The sequence below is a fragment of the Caloenas nicobarica genome, chromosome 2 (assembly GCF_036013445.1).
Source record: "Caloenas nicobarica isolate bCalNic1 chromosome 2, bCalNic1.hap1, whole genome shotgun sequence".
NCBI classification, from domain to species: Eukaryota; Metazoa; Chordata; class Aves; order Columbiformes; family Columbidae; genus Caloenas; species Caloenas nicobarica.
The window spans coordinates 113862639-113885909 of record NC_088246.1 but is presented as its reverse complement, the minus strand read 5'-3'; the positions used below and the strand labels follow the sequence as shown (position 1 = coordinate 113885909).

At 42.8% G+C, this 23271-nt stretch overlaps 2 protein-coding genes across 4 annotated transcripts in view; one reads left to right on the top strand and one right to left on the bottom strand.

The window, feature by feature from the left end:
* The window catches only part of EMILIN2 (elastin microfibril interfacer 2), a 32206-nt gene extending 22225 nt beyond the window's left edge, over positions 1-9981 (top strand). The window contains exons 5-8 of the mRNA XM_065628528.1: positions 1407-1739; positions 2332-2370; positions 8713-8847; positions 9573-9981. Of these exons, the coding sequence (XP_065484600.1) occupies positions 1407-1739; positions 2332-2370; positions 8713-8847; positions 9573-9910 (845 nt within the window). The 3' untranslated portion in view covers positions 9911-9981. The remainder of the gene's footprint in view (positions 1-1406; positions 1740-2331; positions 2371-8712; positions 8848-9572) is intronic.
* Positions 9982-17884: 7903 nt separating this feature from the next.
* The window catches only part of LPIN2 (lipin 2), a 49752-nt gene continuing 44365 nt past the window's right edge, over positions 17885-23271 (bottom strand). For 2 of the 3 annotated variants that reach the window (XM_065628768.1, XM_065628766.1), the window contains exons 19-21: positions 22486-22589; positions 22016-22163; positions 17885-19858 (exon numbers count right to left, since the gene is read on the bottom strand). In XM_065628768.1, coding sequence (XP_065484840.1) covers positions 22019-22163; positions 22486-22589 — 249 coding nt within the window. In that variant the 3' untranslated portion in view covers positions 17885-19858; positions 22016-22018. The remainder of the gene's footprint in view (positions 19859-22015; positions 22164-22485; positions 22590-23271) is intronic. The other variant, XM_065628767.1, reaches the window with a different exon arrangement.

Here is a 23271-nt window from a genome sequence, read left to right as displayed (position 1 = left end):
GTGGACCCTGACTGGGCATCACGGCCGATACCTGCATGACGTGGCCGTAAGTTCTCACCCAAAGGCTCAGCTTAAGGTCCTCTTGGGGGTCCCCAGTTGTTCAACAGAGCCAGGGGATGCCTCACACCAGGTCTGCTTCTGGGCATAGCTGTTTGGTTTAGCCCTGGCCACTAATAAATTTACCCAGGCTGATTTTGGACTGTGATGAATTTAAGAACTTCATTGTGACCACTGAGACCTCAGAGCGGTGGTCTCCACTGTGGACCATGGGGAGCATCTCTGGTGGTGACGAGTTGCACCAGATAAATTTGGAACAGGATGTTTGTTGATTTCACCAGAAACTCACTTCCATCCCTGCATTTAAGGCCATGCTTTGGTCTCAAAATGCAACCAAAATAACCAATGCTAATGTTTAATATGGAATGAAATTGGAATTAATCTGTGTAAAAGCTGTCATTGCACCTCCTGAAATCCACACATTTGTAAATTCCTGTTCTTAACGTTGATGTAATTTACCTTCATTCTTAGGAGGACATTGCATCCTTAAATGTCATTTAGGACTTCATTTTTATGAATAAGCCATCATTCCTGTATGGGGCTTAGAACTGGACCAGATACACAAATGTAACAGTGTTAGTGCTGTTCAGCCCTGATGTCATATGTGTTGGCCGCCCTTCTGGAAAAGTCTTTTAATGGTATCTCTTCCCTTTAAACAATAAAGGCTTTTCTGGTAGATTATATCCTAGGGTTCTACGTTTGTTGCCAGAAAATATTAGTAATGGGAGTACTTGGAATTTTAAAATCATTGCATTTGCAAAGTAGGGGAAAAATTCTTTAAGTCAGTGTTCACTTAATCAGGTTTTTTGCTGTGGATGCTTTTCTTTATGGTAGTCAGATGAGAACAAGACTGCCTCGTGCTGGGTGTCGTGCGAGTACAGAGTTGAAAGAAGGAGAGACGGGTGTGAGGGGTTCAGGAGAACTGAACTGAAGGTGGAGGGAGAGCACGCGATGGAGATGAAGGCAGCGGTGGGAACGGGTGTGATACACACCCCGCTTGTGCTGAAAGCCAAAGCTGGACTAGTGGGTGAACGCTCATGGGTTATTTTGACTGCTGCGTGTCCTGCCTCCAGGCTGCCTTCACCCCTTTCGCTGTGCCACAGAATGGGAAAGAGGCGAGTCTGTGGTACTGCAAGAGTGGAACGGAGCTTTGCCAGCGCAGGCTTGGGTCTGAGGGGAAAGTTGGCCTCAAATTGAGTCCTGTTCTATTTCAAAGTTTGATTTAGTTGTGGGTTTTTGTTTGTGTTTTGTTGGGTTTGTTTTTTTTTTTTTTTACAAAAATGTGCAATTGCATATGTTACTATAGGCGACTAATTCTATATCTTTCCTCTTCTTTCATCATTTCGAAGGGCGACCAGAAGGACCACGGCAGCCGTTGCTGCCCAGACCCCCTCTGCAGCCCCAGCCCGGCATCTCCCTGCTGCCGTCGCGGCCGAGGGTACAACCCCCGCGACAGAGGATCCCCCTCCAGCCACCGCAGCCCAGACCCCTTCCGCGCCCGGCGCTGCCCGGGTCAGCAGCTGCGCCATTTCTGCCCGGGACAACCGGGATCATCCTGGAGACCGGAGAGGCAGGGCCTCCTGGCACTGTTCTGATGTCGGGAAGAGGGCGGCTTCGGAGCGTGGATGGTCAGGCTGGTCAAAGCACCGTGCCCATTGCTGAAGGGTACGCTGGAGCACCAGGTGAGAGAGACAGACTAATAGTGAGTCACTCCTAAGCGCAGTGGGCATGCCAGGTCTTGCTTGAGGGGTGATGCTGAGATCTGTTGTGCTTCACCAGCCACCTTTTCAGCCTTTCGTGGGTGCCCCTTAGAGCTGTAGCCGGTTGGAATGGGCTTACAGCAGTGACGGTTTGTGAAGGAGGCTTTGCAGCCTCCAGCTGTGCTCTGAAACCTTCTCCTTCACCTACAAAGTTGTGCCTTTGTTCCTTGCAGCACCACGATGAACTGACATGAGGAAGAAATTTTTTACACTGGGGGTGGTGAAACACTGGCACAGGTTACCCAGAGAGGTGGTAGATGCCCCATCTCTGGAGACATTCCAGGCCAGGCTGGACGGGGCTCTGAGAAACCTGATCTGGTTGAAGATGTCCCTGCTGATGGCAGGGGGTTGGACTAGATGCCCTTTGAAGGTCCCTTCCAACCCAAATTATTCTATGATTCTATGGTGTGTTGCTGTTCGGTAACAAAGGATGCTTTTTAGAAGACTGCAGTGATACTTTGTCATAATGTACTCCATTATGTACTATATCACACCTCATGCTTTTCCTTTGTAGGATATCCAAAGTTATCTCCTCCTACCACAGACTCAAAAGGTAAGGCTGTTGTTTCCTAGAAATTCTTTACACAGGTACTTAATCTTTATTTCAGTCCCTGAAAGTTATGGTTGAGAGAACCAAGTGTTGATTTTCAGTATTTAAGTTTAGCATTGAGGAAAATCCGACAGATTTTTGCTATACCTAAGCATTAAAACATAATCTACATCCTTTGAAAATATGAGGTTTTTTAGGTTTTGAAAAATAATTAATTCGGGGTTATTCTTACTTACTTTGGTGTTTAAAAACAAAACAAAGGGTTTCTATTTGCTAACAAATGTCAGTACTGACCTTTTTTTCTTTTTAAATGAAAAAATATATTTATCTCAGACAATTTTAATATTTCTTTAATGAGAAATGAATAAGGCCAAGACTAAGATCTTGAAGCACTGTTAGTATCTGAGCTAGTGCATGAATTGTTCCTCCTCCTGAGGAAGTTTCTGGCTTTGTTAGAATCACGAGGGCTCATGTTTTTGACTTCAGTGAAAGCAGGAGTGCTCCCACTGACAACCACAGTTTAAAAAAATTCAAAATGCATTTTCTTGGTTTTATAATTGTTAATATCAGTGCGTTTATAGATTTGTATGATAAACAAGTATAAATCTTGTGTGGGACATGCTATTTGGCCTTGATAAATATGTTGATTGGGTGCTGCCTGCCCTACAACCTCGTACTCAAGATTTTATCAAATCCTGGGGAATCATATCTGGGATGAAAGTGAATATTCCCACACCCTCTTCAGGAAGAATGATTTAATCTAAATTTGTTTGAGGAAATATGAGAAATAGATGAAAATAAACCGTAACGGCTTTATGGCATCTGAAGTCCTACCCTTGCACTTAGTTTGATGGCCCTAACAAAATCACACATACACATACAAGTCCTGAAGACTGGTCTGGAGACTGACAAAAAGAGTTCTAAAGAGACCACTCTGTAATTCTGATATTTATACTTTCTAATTAAAAATCTGACATAGCCTTAAAGCAATCTTTTTGCATTTGAGGATTGTGGTGGTGAGAACAAGCAGCAATAGTTGAGGCTTCTGGAAGAGGATGAGAAGAAATGTTCCTTTTTCTTGATGCCAGTAAAGCCAACATCGATGTCTAGATTTCTGTGATAAACTGATTTCCCCGGGGGGTTTTCTTCCGCTTTGTACAGCCTATTGCCATTTACAGACAGCAGTATTTTAATAAGTTTATGCTAAAACTGTGTGAAAGAGTAGGTGGATGTTAGAAGCGATGCAAAGGCAAGATGTGGCAGGCAGTGCGCTGCTTGGTGGAACACGTAAGAAACAATATTACCCTGGGATCCAGAGAGAGGTGAGGCTTGACCAAGGGATTCCTTTTCCTGTTCCATGCCCCTGAGGACGTATGTAAGATATAAGATATACCTGCTGATCTGTCCTATAATTTCCCCCAAAGGCTTTGCAAACCCTGATGTCAGGTAGTCCTAGAAAACAGAGAGCTAAGCGTGGTGCAAATAGTAGTTAGACTTGTGTGGAGTCAGAGCATCTGCACCCACTGCCCCTCATCGTCAGTGGCTGCTCATAAACAGCAAAGAAAGAGCATTCTGGGGCAGAATTCAGCAGTTAGCAGTGTTGTAGAAACTAACAGCTGGGGAAGGGAAGGTTTTTGGCTTGTTGGAAGAGCTTAAATAAGGCATCAAGGAATCCCTAATATCTAATTCGTTTAGGGCCACAGTTTTAGGGTGTTTTTGCCAGTCTTCACGCAGTACTTTTTTTGGCACTGAAATTCAAATTTGAAAGATCAGACCTTCTTGTGCTGTAATTCCTAATGTAAGAAGCTAGTATTATTAAATTGGCTTTCTGGGTACTCCCTTTCGTTTCTGTTTCTGAATAGCTTCTATTCTATGAAAGTGCTGCTCAGGAAGAAGCTCCAGCTCTGTCCTCTGCGCTTAAACCAGCACTTTAGTGCTCTTCTTGAAGGCTGAGGCATGATTCACATACTTACAATGCTGAAGAATTTCTTGAGTTGTTCAGATTCGTTAGCTATCTGTTTGCCTGTGTCTTACAATATAACTTTTTAGGAAAAGATCTTTCAGGACTTTGAAGTATGAGGCACCATATTGCATATTAGCTCTATTTTTACAGGCAAGGAGTTTGTGAGAAAGGTGAGTTAAGTGTCGGGACCTAGGAGAATCCACCTAATCCCTTTTAATACATGACGTGTTGAACCAATTGTTATTAAAGAAACATCAGCAGCGAATGTTATTGAAGCATGGCAATTTTAGAACTACGTGAACTTTTGTTTGCTGGAGCAAAGAAAATCGCAGAGGCAGAAATAATGAATTGGCTGATAAACTGGTCTGGGAACTGATGAGAAAATGCTTGTATGATCCACAAGTCATACAACTAGGCAAGGACAAAGCCAAGAGGAGGATTTGAATGTTCTGATCAGTGTACAGAGAGGGTCACGGTGAAAAAAATTCACTAGAAGCACAGATTGGTTTCCCCACCCTCCCCCTTGTTGCAGTCTGCAGTGTTGCTTGTGTCCTTAACCAGCAGCTCCAAGGCAGGGTGGTCGCTCCTCTTTAAAAGAAACCATGTAATAAAGAACAGCTGAGCTAGGGAGCCCTGCCACTGTGGGAACACTGCTGTAGGTATCTGTGCAGGTAAAGGGGCTAATTTTGCTTTGGGCTTTTTAATTCTTCTTAACTTGTCTGATGCTCAGCCATCTTTACTTTCTCTGTGTCACTCCAGGCAGCAAACCCATAGGACATGTTTCAAATTTGAAGGCATGAGGTTTATTGTAAGGTTTATGTTGTTGTAGGTTGTCCTTGATTTGAAGAAAGAGTTTACTGAATACATAAATTACCCTGCCGTGCTTGTTATGGTTCTGCTGCACGTTTAAGCTCTTTCTTTTGATCCGTGGGCAGGGAGCAGTATTCTCAGTAGTACACACCAGTGATCTAGCACAGGGGAAAGTGTGTTTGCTGACTTTGAGGTAAAGAACGTGTGATCACCTGCAGTTGCACCAGTGGTTGTGTTTTGCTGCTGTTCATGTGAAAGAACGGCACAGTTCACAGGAGCACGCTGAAGGATGGGCAGGAGATGGTTATTTGCGTAAGGAGCGGTAGGTATGTGCTGGCGCAAACCTTCTCTCGCTGTGGTGTGAAAGGCAGGAGTTGTAAGAGCCATTGCTAACAGACTCAGGAGAAAAGTAGCTGTGTCCTTGTAAGGCACCGAGTGAGTTGTCATCCGCCTCAGATGCGCTGTGGCGTAGCAGAGCAGAACTAATGGGTGCAGCTTTGTTGGGCACTGGCTCATGAAATCAGCGTGGCACTGTGCTGTGCTGCATGGACATCCCATGAGCAGAGGGAACGTTCCTGAAAATGAGTTGTATTAGGGTAAAACCGAAGAGTTAAAAAAAAAAAAAAAGGCAGGGAGGTGATAAATAGCTGATATTTTTGTCCCATTTGCTCTAACTGAAATGATGCACGTTGCTCTCATTTAGATTTAAGAGTATTGGCCAAGCAGAGGAAATCTGACATACCCTCCTTACTCCTGCCAAATGCAAAGGAGTCATAAGTGCGTACTGACAATGAATTACATACTTATGGTCTCTCTTCTGTGTAGACTCTTGAAGAGTCCTCATTCCAGTTGCTGAGCAATTGTCAGCGGCACCATCTTATTTGTTTCTCCTTTCATCTTGATAGAAAATGCTTTTGCTGTGCACTGTCTTGTTTTGCTTTTTTTTTTTTCTTCTTTTTCCCCTTCTGACCCTCGGGCTCTGTGGGAGGCATGAACTGTGCTGGGAAGTCAAAAGAGAGGTGGAGAACCAGAAATACAACTAGCAGATGGGTGGAAGTAGATGTAACCTAACAAAGACCACCCATGTATCTCTTGTGGGCCCCAGGATGCGCTATACTATTAATAGCTTAGATTGCCGTGAACACACATACCTGCTCCTGCTTACACATATATATATCTCTCTCAAGTGGAACCTTCTTGAATACATCTGAAGTTGAGTTATTTCCTTCCCCAGAAGCTTTAAAACTGTGGTTAAATATTTAGAGAAACTTTTTGTCTGACTAGCAGTTTCTTTGTCAGTCGTGCATGTTGTTCCCAGCTTTTAAAAGCTTTAAAACTTTTCTTCCTGATTTTTACAATTCCACAACAGTAACTGCTTAAGTGAAAGCAGTTTCCAAGACTGGACCTTGTAGCGAAGCAGAACTTTGGTCTTTGCATGAAGAAGAGTGTTTGCAGGTGGAGACATGTAAGAGAAGGTGGTTGACCTCTATAAGGTTCTGCAAAAGCTGTCAGTAGGACTTGTGAAAGCTGCAAATGCGCAGTTCCAGCTGGGAGCAGGGGAGGAGGGTAAGAGAGCATAGACACGTCGTGTCTTCCCTGCACCTCTTTATCAAATCATAGAACAGTTTGGGTTGGAAGGGACCTTCAAAGGTCATCTAGTCCAACCACCCTGCCATGAGCAGGGACATCTCCAACCAGATCAGGTTGCTCACTAGGCTGATCCACAGATTATTTAGAGGGACTTAAGTTTTATCCTGTGGACAAACACAGATGGTTTGCTAAGCTGGGCTGTGGATTTGAAGCAATTTCAGCAGCAAACTCTAATAACTATTCTAGCAATTAGTGCAGGAAAATCGTGAAGGAAGCATGGTGACCCAGGGTAGGAGTTTCTCCCTTGTCCAGGTGACACCAACCTGAACAGAATTGTAGCTCCTGCAAATGGAGAGGACAGAGTTTCTGGGCAGGTGGCAAGTAGTTTCTGCCGTCTGTGCCGTATGGCTCCGGGGGAGAGAAACCTTTCCAAGTGAGACAACAAGAACTTAGTTAAGGTGCATTTTCAGTTGATTCGAGTCTCAGGCTAAGCTGAGAATACAAAGCAATGCTTTCTGTAAGTGGTGTGGTGTTGAGGTGGCAGAGCTGCTTAAGTAAGTAGACTTCCTGCGATTAATTTTGGTCCGTTCATATAACCTCATTTTAGCTCACAGGAGCACCTGCAGGCACACTGGCAGGTAGGAGTAATGTTTTCTGAGCATGAGACAAAATACTGAATAAGGAGATTTTCAAAGATACATGAGGCAGCAGGTTACTAGCCCCTGAGGGAAATCAGGGTTGTTATTTGCCATTTCTGAAGTTGCAGTCATGTCTTGCCCTGGCCTTCCCCTCCCGCCAGCCCTCCCATGCTACGTTATTTAGGAGAAAAAAAAGGATAGCAGAGCATTTGTGTATATCCACATTTTAGGTGAGGTTTTGTCACTCTTTAACTTCAGTTTTTAAGGGATATAGTCTGTATTGAACATTGGTTACTGATGGGCATCTCATATTGAGAGGAAGAGTAAACGTTTATTTTGAGGAAGGCAGAAGAAGGAGCAGGGGTGAAACAGCACAGAGAAGACACAGATCCTAATCTGAACAGGGTAGAACAGAAAGAGCAGCTGAGGACAACTTAAGTATATTTGTTGTTGACCTAATTGTCCAGCCGAAGAGCAACAAGAGCTGACTACGTCTAGCAGTGTTCCCACCTTACAGGAAATGTTTAGAGGGAAGGGAACTAAGATGGGACTAACAAGTGGTTGGTCAGTTAACACTTGCCATTAAGTCAGTCTGTTAAACGTAAAAATTTGTCTTAATTATCCAAATTGTATTATGTCTACTAACAGCAATGTTTAGCCTGTAAGCAGATAGCCTCTATGAAATACCTAAGTGTCTGTTTGATCTGCTGAGAAAAGAAGAAAAATTCGTGGAGCAAAAAGTCCTCCAAAACGGAGGTGCAAGAGAGCTATGCCCCAGTGATGGTTCTCTTTGCTTTAATACCAACATGTTACTTCTTGTACCTATTTTCACTACCCTGTGGCAGTGAAGGTAGGAGATCTAAGCTGCACGCAGCTTCTCAGCATAACTAGGAAAGTTGGAACGAGCTTATCGCTTGCTGGAACTTTTCACGAGCTGGAACACCTTATCACTCCTGTTGCCATCATGATAGGGACAGAGGGCGGAGATGTCCAAGGGCAGCCTCAATCCTGAAGAAGGTCTGTGGCAGAAGCATTGTTGGATTGAGGGGTGGCAGGATTTCCACTGCCAGCATTTACAAGCCATGTACCTTTTCCTTAGAAGAAAAAAAAAAAAAGAGGCTGTGGCCAAGGGTGGAATTTTATGGTTTTCAGTAAATTTTATGGTGAGACACCTGGGACCTGTGCCAGCAATATGTATTCTGCTAGTTCTGGCATCCCTCAAGTGACAGGGATAGTTCAAGTGGAGTAAGTGCAGGAACAGAGACGCTGGATTATAAAGCATCACAGAGAGAGGCTGTGTTGTCATCCTGTTGTGGCTCTGACTCATGTCGTTACCCATTTTAGGACCTGCTGCCGCTGCGCCCTCGTTGGTGTCATTTTCTGCTGGACTCACCCAGAAGCCTTTCTCCAGTGACGTTGGCGTGGTTCACTTTAACAAAGTGCTTGTGAATGACGGGGACTATTATAACCCAAATACAGGTAATGGCCAAAGAATAGAACCACAGAGATGCAGTAGCTTGGGTTATTAGTGGTTGATGCTATCTCAGGCCTTGCTGGTGCATTGGACAAACAAAATAAGTCAATCTAAACCAGACCCATCAGGTTAAAAGCTTCCTGTGGTTGTGGCAGATGTGCCCAGCAATACTGAGGCTCACCACTGCCTCTGCTCTGCCAGCACAGCTGGTTGTGCTCCTCACCCCACCTCTGGCCAGCTGAGCTTGGGGAACAGAGGTGACGTTCCTTGCTACCCTGCTTTGCTGCAGCTTGGCCAGCTGGGTTACCCGGGGCAGAGGAGGGAGGGAGGTGATGGGTACAGCCTCTCTGATGATGGTAACTGCTGGCTGCCTCCTTCTCAACCAAAGTGTTGTGTCACTTGGGGGTGTCAGGTGTGCCTTCACCTTCTGGGGACATGCACAGCGTGTGGGTGCCTCTCACCTCTTCACCCAGCTCTGAGTTATGGCAGCTGCTTAGCCCAGGAGGGTTCCAAATGTGGACAAGACCTGCTGATATCCTGCAGGACTGGTGGGCTCTGACACAAAAGCAGCAACCCTTTGCCTTCGTGACTGCTGTCATTTGGTCAGCTGCCCAGGCTGACCTTATCACCGTTATCTGTAGGTAGCGATGAGTAACGCACATCGCTTTATGTTTGTCGTGGTGCTTTTGAGAGCTCAGGTCTCTCCATTTGGAGTAACTGTCTCCTGCAGGCATCTTCACGTCACCCTATGAAGGGCGCTACCTGATCACCGCTGTGCTGGCGCCGGAGAGGGATGAGTACGTGGAAGCGGTGCTGTCCGTCTCCAACGCGAGCGTGGCTCAGCTCCACACGGCCGGGTACAGAAGGGAACTGCTGGAGTACCACAAACCCTACTCGGGGAAACGGACCTGTGGTGGTCCTGGGACCTTCCACCTTGTTCTTCACCTCAAAGCAGGAGATGAAGTAAACGTCGTCGTGACGGGAGGCAAACTGGCCTACACAGACTCTGATGAAATGTACTCCACGTTTAGCGGAGTTCTCCTTTATCCTTCCATTTCTCATGTTTAGGTTTACCTTGAACAGGAGAGAAGGGTAAGATATTCAGAAGAAATTAAGTGTAATAAAATTCAAAGCTTTAATATATTCAGTTTATATATTTGATTTCAGTGGTGGGTTTATAGTCTATACTGAGACCTTTTCTTTGTCCCCTGTTTCCAGAGGTAGCTATGAAAGACTTGTTTCTGTAGCTAAATTAACTCCTCCCCAAGCCCTTGTTTACCTGTACAGGCAGAACAACTGTTTAAACATCAAATATGTTCTCCATAGATACTTCTCCACTATGCTCTTGCTATTCCCCATTAAATTGCCTTTACAGTCTTCTTCCTAGTTTATCAAGCTGTCCCTAGTGTATCAAAGTTTACATCTTTGCTGAAGTTTACAGCTGTGCTCAGCTATTTTCATGTTTTCAGTAAAGCAGGGGCAAGAAAGTGTGGTTGTATTGGTCGTGGTTGATGACTTCTCGGTCCTTGTGTTATTTAATAATATGTTGGGTCAAGTGCATTCACGTGAACAATTTGTTCAAGGCAGTTTTTAACCATGGTGGTGCAAAGCCAAACGATAGTCATCTGCATCAGTTTTCTTTTTCCCATTAAGGGCCAAACAGGGTGCTAGGAGATGAGCGACTCATTCCAGCCAAGTGGGAGCAGCTGTGCAGGGAGAAACTTGGCTCAGCTTTTCACTGGGCAGACATGAGTGCAAGGTACAGTTGCTGCTACTGAGAGATTTAGAACAGGTACTTTCAATTGATACGGTAAAAAAGATGATCAGTCAAGGCTGATGGTCTTGAGATTAAAGCTTGCTTCTTGGAAAGAATAAAACAGGTTAGAAAAATCTGAATTGTCTGTGCTTAGCTAGAAAAATGGCAATTTTCTTGAAAAGTTTAAAAACTTTTCCAAAGTTTGTTTCTGGCACTCCTACAGTATTTGCATTAGCAAGGAAGTTTTATTCTTTTTTGCATTGTAGAAGACAAATCAGAGGAAAAACTATTGATACAGGATTTTAGCCAGTACTGTCAAATGCACAAACCAACCGTCTGCACTGAGTCTTTGTTGCAACAGCTTCCTGCATTGGTGCTTTTGAGTGAGGTTTAACACTCAGCATCTGTTTATATGGATGAAGCAACTTTCTTAGCTTGAACATATAAACACATTCGAGGCAGTAATATTTTATTTCTCATACTAGACACTTCACTTCTCAGTGAAGGTAACAAATGTGTTTTGGCTCTTTAGAGTTAGTGTTTTGTTCTCTTTCATGGCTAAAAAAAAAAAATAATCCAGCCGTGCTTTACTGAGAGCAGGACTGTTCAGCTGTCACTTATATATTGTTATATAAACTGATCCTTTTTACTCTGCGTAGAGTTGTATTTATCATAGTGGTTTGTGTAGTATATTTTCCTTCTTAACAACTCCAGAACAGCTGTCTGTAGCCTCAGAACAAACAATTCCTGTAGGTGAAGGAAGAATTCCCTGTGCTGTAAGCAGCACAGTACGGTGTAGCTGAAGCCCTTCCCTTCTGAGGAGGTCAGATGAAGACTTAGGCCTTTGTTGCTTAGTTTTGGAATAGATACTCCCTCATAACTCTGTTTCCAGGCGATGAGATGGGGCCTTCCCACAACAAACTGTCACATCCTGGAAGTTGAGCTGCTTTTGAGAAAAGGAAATCTTTCCTTCCCGGGAGGAACTCTGAGCCAGTCCCTGTGCAGCTCGGGTTGCACTGGGGGAGCTGTGAGAACGGGAAGGAAATTGCGAGTGGAGTTTTGAAGCACCTGGTTTAGGAAGGTCTCTTGGCACCTGATTTTCAGAAATGATGGTGTTACCGATAAGCAGAATCTAAGCCTGGGTGTGTTTTGTAGCAGGAAGGCTGTTTCTGGAAGAGCAGCTGTTAGTCAGTAGCCAAAGACATACAGCGAACTTGCACTTCACAGCATGATAAAAGGTCCCACCCGGTCTCATTTCCCTGCGCTTTTGTCTTGACCTGTGCTGGAGCGTGAGGCCACGTGCTTGTTCAAGAGGCACTTAGTTTTCTTTTGTCCTAAATCAACACCCCCTTTCTGTCCCATGCCTTTCTGGGTCTCAAAATTGAAGGGGCAGACAGGAAAGATTGTTTTTTGCATTTTCAAAGGCAATTACATCAAGCACTTTTTTTTTTTTTATTTTAAAAACATAGTTTCTTGTTATGTTCAAAAGGCGAAGAGGCACTTTTCCTTTTAGGATATTTTTCACTCTCAAGAAAACTGTGTTCTCTAAGAAGTTGGCTCCAGACTTATGTATGACTCAAGTACTGTTAGATTATTGTTGCCTGTTCTAAAAATGACTCATAGAAACAAACAAAATGAGCTGAGTGCTTAGGGAGACCTAGCTGGCAAACACAACCTTTTTTTCCCCCACCCTCCTCCAAGTAAGACATTTTTAAGAATCAGCAGTGCAAGAGTTGCAAAAGTTCTATCCTCTATCGCCTTAACCGCTCCCATAGATTTCTAAATCCAAGCCACAAATCTTCACCAGCCCAGTTCTGCTCCTGGGACAGGGCTGTTTTCTACCAGGAAGTTTCTCCTGGTACCCAGGATCTGTGGCTGCTAGTGCTGAGATTGGTCAAGCCCTCAAGTTCAGCAGAACTTGTATCTGTGCACAGGTACAGTGTTCCTGAAACGATGTCACAGTAGGGCCCAATCTCAGTGGCATATTTTGAGGACACCTTTTAGAACTTTAAGGGATAGTTTCCAATCCACCATTTCTAGCAGTGTGGTGGCAAAAGCATGACCTTTGATAAGGAACGTCTGTCTTGGATTCCTGCTTTTGTTGAGGGAGACTTGGCCCTTCACTTCCACTTCCTTGGTAATTGCTGTAATCAGGGTAGGTGGCTCGGTTCCTCCTGATAAGTTATTTTCCTGGAGCTTACAAGGTGGAATATTCACCCAGCTGGGAAGACCACAAGGCTGTAGCCCCTGAGTAGCAAAGAAATGGGAGAACTTGAGTCCCAGTCTCTGCTTTAGTGAGTGCTTGAATGAAACACTCATTAAAGCAGCAGCTGGAAGAGTCTCAAGCACAGATGTATTCATGGGCCCCCTGAGGGTTTGCTCCATACAGAACAGCTCAGCTTCAAAGGAAGGAGCAGGAGCCCTGCTCCAGAATACCCTGAACCCACTGACAAAGCATTTGCATCCTCAGTGAGAATCGGCAGCAGAACAAGGAAATACCTGCACTGAAAGGAACATTTCACACTGTGGGTTCCTGATTTGACTATCACACCCAAGAGCACCCACAAAGTTCAAATAGGAAGCATCTGTTAACCAAGAAAGCCTTTAAAAAAAAATCCTGTAGGTGGGAGCTGTAAGGCAGGTATGGTGCCTGTTTCATAAATCACAGCACTGCCTTTTAGATCCGTTTTGTAGGTAGCTTTGTAATGCAGCATACAGGGATTATGGGATTCTTTGGTAAAACAGTATCTGTTGTGCCAGGTGCTCCCATTTCACATCAAAACAGGAAGAAAACCAAACTGTACAAGGTGAAGCTGTACAGACATGTCTGACAGCCCCTTAGCCAGGCACAAGCAACCTGATCTGGTTGAAGATGCCCCTGCTCATTACAGGGGGGTTGGACTAGATGACCTTTGAAGGTCCCTTCCAACCCAAACTATTCTACTCTATGATACCAATGTGGAGTCTCAGGGACTGTCCAAATATCAAAACCAGCAGAACCCCCAAGGCAGCATCCTTTGTGAGAAAAGTAAATTTCCACAGCCAGGTCATTAACAGCAGAACATCTGGAGAACGTGCCAGTATGCTGGCAGCCAGCAAGACACTGGCCAAACATGGAAAGTGTATCCTAGAACAGGTATTGGGGAAAGGCTACGAAGCAACTTACAAATCGGTCCTGTCCCCAGGAAAGCTTGGAGCAAAGCAGGAATGCCAATTTTCACCACAAAACACGCAAAAAAACTACCTCATCATTTTAATTTGCTATTAAGACTTTGGGAACACTGGAGACATTTCTATATTGACCACTCAAAGCAATGAGGATTTTCTGTGGTATTTCACCATGTATCCTTTCAAGGGACTTCAGGTTACTTGCAGCAGCTTTGTGCAGTTTAGCTGAGCAACTCTAGTCAGCTTGGTGAAGGCAACCAGCCATTCAAGAAAAATTTGAAATAGGAAAGAGAGCGAGCTGTAAGTGGAAAGCACAGGAAGGCAACTGGAAATAAAAATGCCCCTCACCACCCCATGCAGGTTTAAAGTGAGTTTTATCTGCTGAATAAGTCAGTCCTTAGGTTATGGCAGAGTAGTGGATACAGATCTTTTTTCACCAAACAACAAATGCATTTACAGTCTTAGTGTGGAGATGGGAGGAATGTGCTGCTCTCCACTGAAACTGGAGCAGAAGTAACGCTCTGGCTGCTCGTTGCTCCCAGGTACTGGAATAGAGTTCAAATTGTCAAGTTACCAGGAATACCTGGGAGCTGCGTCCTGTCATCACAAGACAGGCTTGCACTTGAGCAAGCACCAACCTTCCTGCAACATGCCCTGCAGGCGTGAGAAAGATGCAGAAAAAGTGATGGGAGACTTCAAAGAACATCTTGTAACATGTTACTGCATAAGCAGGTTTTGGCATTTATCCACTTTCGCTATCCTGATTGTGAAAAAAAGGAACATTACATTTTCAGCAAAGAACAGCACATCTGAGAGCATGCTTTATGTATGCATGTGTATACATATATTCATGTATAGAGAGAGAGAGATCCAGGAGCATGAAGAAAACTGTGTGATGGAACACTGCAGATATGTCCAAATAAAGCCCACCTGTTGTGTGATGTCTTGATGCTCTTTCACTTCCAAGTGAACAAACCAAATGTAAGCCAAAATTTTTGCTCTCTCTTCCACCACCTTTAAAACTGCAGTTTTTGGCTTTTCACTCAAGTTTGCCTGTGTATTTTTAAGTGTTTATTCAGCATCAATCACTGTTACATAGGCTTTGTAGTACACAGACGTTCTGCCAATACAGTTCTTACCCATCTTAGTTGCTTGTTCAGTGCCCTGATTTCTGGCTTTCAGTTGGAAGGGACCTACAACAATGATCTAGTCCAACCATCTGACCAATTCAGATCTGACCAAAAGCTGAAGCAAATTATTAAGGCCATTGTCCAAATGCCTCTTAAACACTGACAGGGATGGTCATTGCCCACCTCTTTAGGAAGCCTGTTCAGTGTTTGACTACCCTCTCAGTAAAGAGATGTTTCCAAATGTCCAGTCTAAACCTCCCCTGGTGCAGGTTTGAACCATATTCTATCACTGGATCCCAGGGAGAAGAGCTCAGCACCTCCCTCTCTGCATCCCTTCCTCAGGAAGCTTCAGAGAGCCATCAGATCACCCCTCAGCCTCCTTTTCTCCAAACTAGATAAGCCCAAAGTCCTCAGCTGCTCCTCAGAGGACATTCCTTCCAGCCCTTGCACCAGCTTTCTTGTCCTACTCTGGACACGTTCAAGGACTTGCACATCCTTCTTAAACGGTAGGGCCCCAAGCTGCACCCAGTACTGCAGGTGAGGCCGCACCAGTGCTGAATACAGCAGGATAATCACCTTTTCTGGCCAGCTGGTGATGCCGTGTTTGATGCACCCCAGGATGGGGTTTGCCCTCCTGGCTGCCAGGGCACACACTGGTGACTCATGTTGAGCAGCACCCCCAGGTCTCTTTCTGCAGGGCAGATCTCCAGCCACTCCTCTCCCAGTTTATACTTGTGCTGGGCATTACTCCATCCCAGGCATAGAATCTGTCATTTGTTCCTGTTAAATTTCATGCTGTTGATAATTGCCCGATGCTCCAATCTATCCAGACCCCTCTGCAAGGCCTCTTGTCCCTCAGGAGAGTCAACAGCACCCCCCAGTCTGGTAAAATCAGCAAACTTGCTCATGGCGCATTCAACTCCTGCATCCAGATAGCTGATAAAAATCCTGAACAAAATTGAAACCCAAGGAACAGTGCTGCTGACCGGTCACCAGCCAGATGTTGCCCCATTCACCACAACCCTTTAAGCCAGTTCTAGGCTGAACAGTTCAGGCTGAGTTTCTTATTCTCACCAGAACATGTACACATGAAGTAGCAGAAGTGGGGAACATAAGATTACAGAACAGTGAGGTAGAAAGAAGGAAAAGGAGAAAGCAGGGAAAGACTGGAACAAAAGAACCGACTATGAAGAAAATGAGGTGCACCAGCTCTCAGTGCTGGGGGAAGACCAGCAGCCACCCAGTCCTTAGAGTAGAATTCGGATGAATTCAGACTAAAGATGAATATTTAGTCAAAACCGTATCTATCTGGTATCCTTTCTTACAAGGAAAGGCTTCTTGCAGCACTCCCAAGGAGGTGGCTTAGCATCGCTTGTAATTATCTCACTGATAGTTGTGTTCCAAGTACTAAACATGAAAGCCATTAACTCAAGTGCTCGCTCTTGTGCAGCTCAACATCTGTTCTCCCATGGAGCCACGCTGCTCCCACCACGCACCAGGGCATCTCTGGTGTGGGGCAGAAACATCACCGTGGTTTTATTAATTTGTTTCGGGCAAGGGGAGAGGAGAAAAAGCAGAGGGTATCATCATGTTTAGAAAATGTGTTGCACAACAGTGGCCGCCCCTGTCAGACAGGAGACCCTGACAAGCCCTTGCTGTGCTCCACAGTGAAACCTCCAGAAGCTCTGAACTGTCACCTGCCCAGAACACCCTTCTGTGCAGCCGGCTGCCTCACAGCTTGGCTCACCCCTGGTCTAAGAGCTCAGCCGGCAGCTGCAGGTGGGAGCACACACGTGCTTCCCAACCAGGATGGTGCAGGCTGCACACACAGCAGGGCCCTCAGTGCACAAACTGCGTGACCGAACTCTAGAAACGGTGCCCTGCACACACACAGGAAAGCGCTTGCTCATGGAAACCGAGATTCTTTTTTTCTATTCTTTACATGCCTGAGAACATTGCTCCAAGACAGAAAAAATCCATCCACCAAGAACAAGATTACTCCATCAGGAGTCCACTACGGTACGATGGACACAAGAGAAACACCACTACCTCAGAAATGGCTTTTGCAACAGATGGGAATACGTGGCATACATAGGAGACACCACCCTGCTGTCAGCTTGCACTGGCACAGTCGCTCACTGCGCACAACAAACAAGTACTGAGACCTGGGTGTGAAAGAAAGACGGGCAGTGAAGAGCGCAGTGCGAGGAGTGAAGTGCCCCAGCTGTGAGGAGAAGGGTGTAACGTGTGAGCAGCATTGCAGGGGACACCCAACAGAAAGGGAGGATCAAAAGGTGCAACATCGTTTACACTTTTCACGCAGATCTGTCACGCTTTTATACCTGGCTGAAACGGCTGGATTTTCTACAGTAAGCTGCTAGTTAGTTGCATTTACCAAAATCAGCAAGAGCCTAGGAACAATAAGTTTCTACTGAAAGCTTGAGGCCCCTTTTTCATGATGGTCTTACAATAATTGCCTCAAGCAATTTAACAGCTGTCATGAAAGACAATACTCTTGTCCTTAAAAAGTAAACTTGAGTGGAATTAGGACAAAACTCCAAATTAGGGCAGATTTAGAAGGGCTCAAAGTATACCATTACAAGATTTTCTTCAAGGCAGCTTGTGTATTCCCAAGTCATGCATCTGTAACTTGATTTTCTATATTATTAATCCATGTTTGCTCTTCACTATAGTTGTAACCCAATATTGGTACTGGCACACAATGTAAGTTCAATAACAGCAATTATTTATCAGTTGTATAAATACTCTGAAAAAAATAAACCAAGTGTGAGAGAAAGCAAAGGTATCATAGTCCTCAGAACAGCAACTTGAATTCCACATAAAATATGAGTACAATTTAAATAAACCCACATTTACTAAATTAGCAATACAAGAATGGAATCTCCAAGTACAAATTGAAGAAACCTATTAGTTTAAGTTTGTTTATTGTGATAACATTGTTCTGAACATCCATAAACATTGCACTGAAGTGTGGGTTACTGTACCCAAGATAGTCCAGTCTTAACAAAAACCACTGTATTGGTCTATCACAGATTTGACAATTTTAAACACACTACCTTATTAGTGATTGAGTTGTTTAACAATCAAGTATTTCACATCTTCAACAAAAAAACGAAACAAATTATTGAAGAGAGTTTTCCCACCCTCAAAATAAACCAGCATTTTAACTTTCATCTGGAAGTAATTAACACTGTAAAAAAATCCGAAACAACAATTCCATTCTATTCAGCAGAATTTAACTTTGGAAACTAAAACTTCTTCAGGCAAAAGTGACACTTAAAGGCATCTCAAATTCCTTATGTATTTTTGATGTTTCATTCTGAATTACCATTACAGTAATTTAAACAACTTGCATTCATACAACAGCATTTTCTAGAAGACTTGTATGAAATATTAACATGAAATCTCATCTCTTTTGTCTTCACCATAAGCAGATTCAGAGTTTGCTTCAGAAGTTCCACAACAGAGTTGACACAAGTGTTAAAACTTTTCCAGTTGAAAAAAAAAAATTTTAGAAGGAGTATACCGATGACAGGAAGCTAAGGATACACGAGCCAAGATTGCACATGCCATTGTGTACTGTTAGGGATGAGTGCCCATCCTTTTGAAGTACAAACATGCTTGGTACAGTAAAAAAAAAAAAAAAAAGAAAAAAAAAAAGAAAAATCCAGAAATGTGTACCACTGAAGTTACTGATCTTTATATCGTTATAGAAATGGGTAATGTCCAAGTCACTGACAAGTTTTGAATTGCAATATTCCTTGTGTACTCCCAGATAAGTATCATTGACTCAGCCTCTGACACGGTTCCAATGCTAAGAGGATCTGCATCTTCAACAACACAGTCTTAACAGGGGTGTGCGTGCGCCTACAGACACACACACTTAGAAGTTCCTCTTTCACAGAAAGAATGATTTAGCTTGCGCTAATTTTAAATAAGTACAGCACAGCTTGTTCTCAGACATTAGTTTCAGGCCACTTCTCTTGACTAAGGTAACAAAGGACAGGCCAATGCATAATTCTTATTTACTCCACTTCATATTAATATTGCAGCACAAGCCTACAGGTTTGATAGTAATGAGATATTTTTTCTAAAGTGCCCAGCAGTCCAAATTCCATTGGTATGCAGTGACAGGTACAGTGCCCCCATATTCTGTCCCTAAACAGGTTTAACAAACAATGTGAAAAGCTTCAAATACAGGCCAGATTTAGAAAAGAAAAACTAAACAAAAACCTCGCCCTACTCATATCAGAAATACTCATAAACACTTTCACATTTTATCAAAAAACCCAAACTGTAGCTGTTACAGAGCAAAAAAAGCAAAATTTTAAGCTAAGCAACTTTTTGGGCATCTCTATAATGCAAAATAACAGGTCAGCAGAATGAGGAGCTGTTCCCCACATTCATACCAGCTTAAAGTATATGCATTTGGAGATATACTTAATACTATTTTTCCACACTGCTCATTTACTCAAGTCACCACCTTAAAATCCACAGCTTATCTTTATGACAATCTGAAAAAATTAATGGAATGGAAGAAAAAATTAACTAAGTTAAACAAAACAAAACCACCAAAAAACAACTAAGAAAGATAGAGCCAAACCTTGGCAACAATCTCTCCCCCATTTGGAAACTCATCCCAGTTACATGAAGTGCTTTTTTTTTTTTTAAGAAAAACCTGTGTAATACCGAGGCCACCAAGAATAAGTTGAGCATGGTAAAGAAAATTTTGACATCCACAAAGGACTGTTTCAGGAAAGGCAGCTTCACTCCCTTTATGTAAAATAAAATCTTGAGATAGAATATTTCATCTTGTAATTAAAAATACTTTGTCATGTTGGATTCTTATTTATTTTAAAGTCTTGAAGTTACTTAAAAGCTCAAATCCCATTGATATTCAAAGCACTTGGTGATCATGAAAATTTCAGCTTCTAATGAAATCTGTGGAATAAAAGGAACCAAAAATACATGGAATTATGTTTGTAAGCTTCTGACAGTAAAAAAAAAAAAAAAAGAAGAAAAAAAGCAGCATGAGCAAAACATCCTTTGAGTTGCACCCTGTGAAATCCACTGGAATACTGAGTAGATTGTTGACAAGACCAAGAATCTGCTGAAACAGTCACAGAAAGTATCGTTCTCTCTGTAAAAGAGCAAGGATGCCCTTCAGTTCACTGACACGCATGGCACACCATGAAAGACAGGTGTGTTTTCTTTCCACTCTAACACTCCTGCTTCGAAAGACAGGTTCCATGCTGATTTTACGTGCCCCCACTCTTTATTTAATGTCTTATAAACACAGGAATACCCTAGAAAAAGTCATTTCATTTACGTAGTAATGTAAAAGTTATCCCCCCCCAGCAGTTCACCAGCTCTCTAGCGTTAGCTGGTGTTAACCTGAACTGTGGGTTAAGACACTCAGCCTGATAAAGAAAATATTCCTGGAGAGGGGGTGTAAAACCCTGTTTTGCAGCTAGTGAGACACAGAGCTCCTGAGCTACACTCAGCCCAAGTAAGCTGCAGCAGAAGGGCCTGCCCGAGGCGTTTCTGAGAAAAGCAGCCCCGGCATAGGCACTTCAGCAGGTGGAATGCCGGGTAGTAGGTACCAACGCCTTCTGAAGATCACTCACGCTTCCCTGCAGACGTCCCTGTCCCCACTGGGAGTGGTGTGGGGGAGAGCTCGCCCTGGAGCCTGGTGGAAATTCTGGATGTTGCCCCTGGAAGGGTCTTTAGTGCATGGCCCCAGGAACTTGCTTAAGGAGTGACAGAAAAGACTATGCGCCCAGAAAGCCCAGGACTGATGTTGAAATGACTGCATTCCTTAAGCCCTCTGGGCTGGTGGAATAATACATTCTCACCATAGATTTGTCCAAAGGAGGTTAAAGTCACTAACTCAAAAAGCAGAACTACCTTTGCCTTCAAGTATTTTTGGAGAGAGAAATACTAGCTGCTTTTACAGCTGATAAACACTAGACTTGGAATGCAATTTGTTCACAAGCTCAGATCTTAACCTGAGGAATGACCAGCATAATGTTTATGAATAACCCAAAATTTAACAAGAAAAAAATAAAAAGGAAAAAAGAAAAAAAAAAAATTATTCTGCTCTGCAGCATTTAACCATTCTCACACCTGGAATCTCACTATTGAGCTGCATTTCCTTCCAGATACTGAAAACCTGCAATACAGAATTCTGGAAAGACCTGCAGTAGACAATTAAAAAATTAAATACATAGTTTTTTTAGTATTACAATTCCCTGAATATAATCTGTACATACGTTTTACTGGCCTACACAGCATACACATATGCATCATCTCTGTGTTGAAAAAGGAAATAAAAATGCCAACTCCCCAACTCTTACAGAAATGTTCAAGATTCTTCTTGATGGAAATTTAACACATTTAAGCATTTTATGTAAAAAAATAATAAACAGAGTTAGAGTGTGAATTGTACAAGTACAGACTTGTACATGTAACAAAAGGTGTATTTACATTTGAAGAGGAATTTTATGTCTTCAGAGTCTGTCAGGCTAGTAAAGTCTCCACATTTTCTGTATTCTAGCTAAGAAAGAGCACACTGGTCTTCGGTTCTGGCTCTTTAAAAATGGCCTAATTGCCCATCTGAACATTAGGCCATGTTTTTAATTAACAGGTCTGACATTCTATTTGGCAGTTTCCATACACTTTTTGGCTTCATTTTAGAAAATATACTATTAAGACTAATTAAAAAAAAAAAAAAAAAATCTATGTTTACAATAAGGTCAATATTGATGAAAATGCAAAGTCATAGTTTACCTCAGCATTTAGTTGCCTTGAAGCACTTGGGTACCAGGACCATCAATGACAGGCCAATCTCAAGTGCCTTAGCACAGGTATATGAAGACAAGCAATAAAGAAACAAACAAACCAACCAACCCCACACGTAAAAAATAACAGACAGTAGCTTTGCATTTTCTTTGTTTTAAACCAACAGAGTTAAAGTGATTTCTTTAGTAAGACTTATGGTACCAGTATATAAACTAGCATCTTTGTTAAGAAAGTTCTTCACATTTAAACTGAAGTTGAGTAGCTGAATACGAAATTCCAACTCTGGGTGAGACGTACGTTTCAGATCAGGTCATCCATGTTCAGGTCAGGAAGAGGCTCTCTCCAATAGCAAAAGGAGCTGAATTCTGGGCATGGAAATGCAGAACTCTGTTCTTTATTAAGCAATGGGAACACATGTTCCACGAGCTCACTTAGTCTGTAATACCTATATTAAAAAAGAAGAAAGACCATTATTTAGCAGTCTAGTCACTGTTCAACTGCAGCCAAAAGGAGCTTTAGAAGTCTAGACCAGAAAGGTATAGTCACATAGGGCATCACTACTGCAGAAGCTATTTTCAATTTTATTTCACCAGTTTACTTTTCTTTTTGAAAAGTTTCGGTTAAGTATCCAAAGCTGTAAGTCTCTGGCAAGTAAGATTTTCATGTGTTGTATGTAATAGGAGATTGAATCATGGTCACAATTGCAATTATTTTGTAATCTCATTCCTAAATACTTTCTTTAGCTGAAATAACAAAAATGATCTTACGAAGATTTGTTTCCCTTAGTCCGTTCTTGGATCAGTTCACCCTTTGGATTCACAGTAAATATTCTGCAGTCTGGAACTCCCACTTGCATGTAGGCATATACATCCTGCAAAAAGCATGAACAAAAGCATATGCTTCAACATTTCCTTATTGAATGTGACATAACAAACAATTCCTTGAATGAGTTAGAAAAGCTGATCCAAAAAGGGTACAGTAAAACTGCCTCTTAAAAAAAAAAAAAAAAAACAAACAAAACCAACCAAACAAAAACCAAGCACACCATAACAAAACATTCCCCCACTCCCAGCCCCTTAATTCCTGTTCCCAAGCCTGGGACCACAAACATGCAAAAAATCTATACCATAAAATACTATTCCTTGTGACAATATTCCTCTTAGAATACCCTCTCTCTCTAGCTCAATTACAATAGCATTTATCTGCAGAGAAAATACAGGAACCATATGATACAAAAAGGGATTCGAGACTGAGGAGCATTGAATTAACACCCTTAGGTTATAAAGCTGTCAAAAATGCTGAAAAACAATATGGAGAGGTGGCACATATTTAATAAAATCCTGAGAATACTAACACATCTTTGTAACCTTTCTCATAGAAGTAGTTCTAGCAGCTTTTATTTAAGGTTGCATGTGGATTTTCCTGACCAAACCCATAAAAGCACCAGTGTCCTATTTCCTTATTCAGATTTAAGTAGACACAAAAAGAAAAGCCTATTTCTTTTGCTTCTCGTGTACTTCATGCATTTTAACCTTTACTTAGAAAGGGGCTAC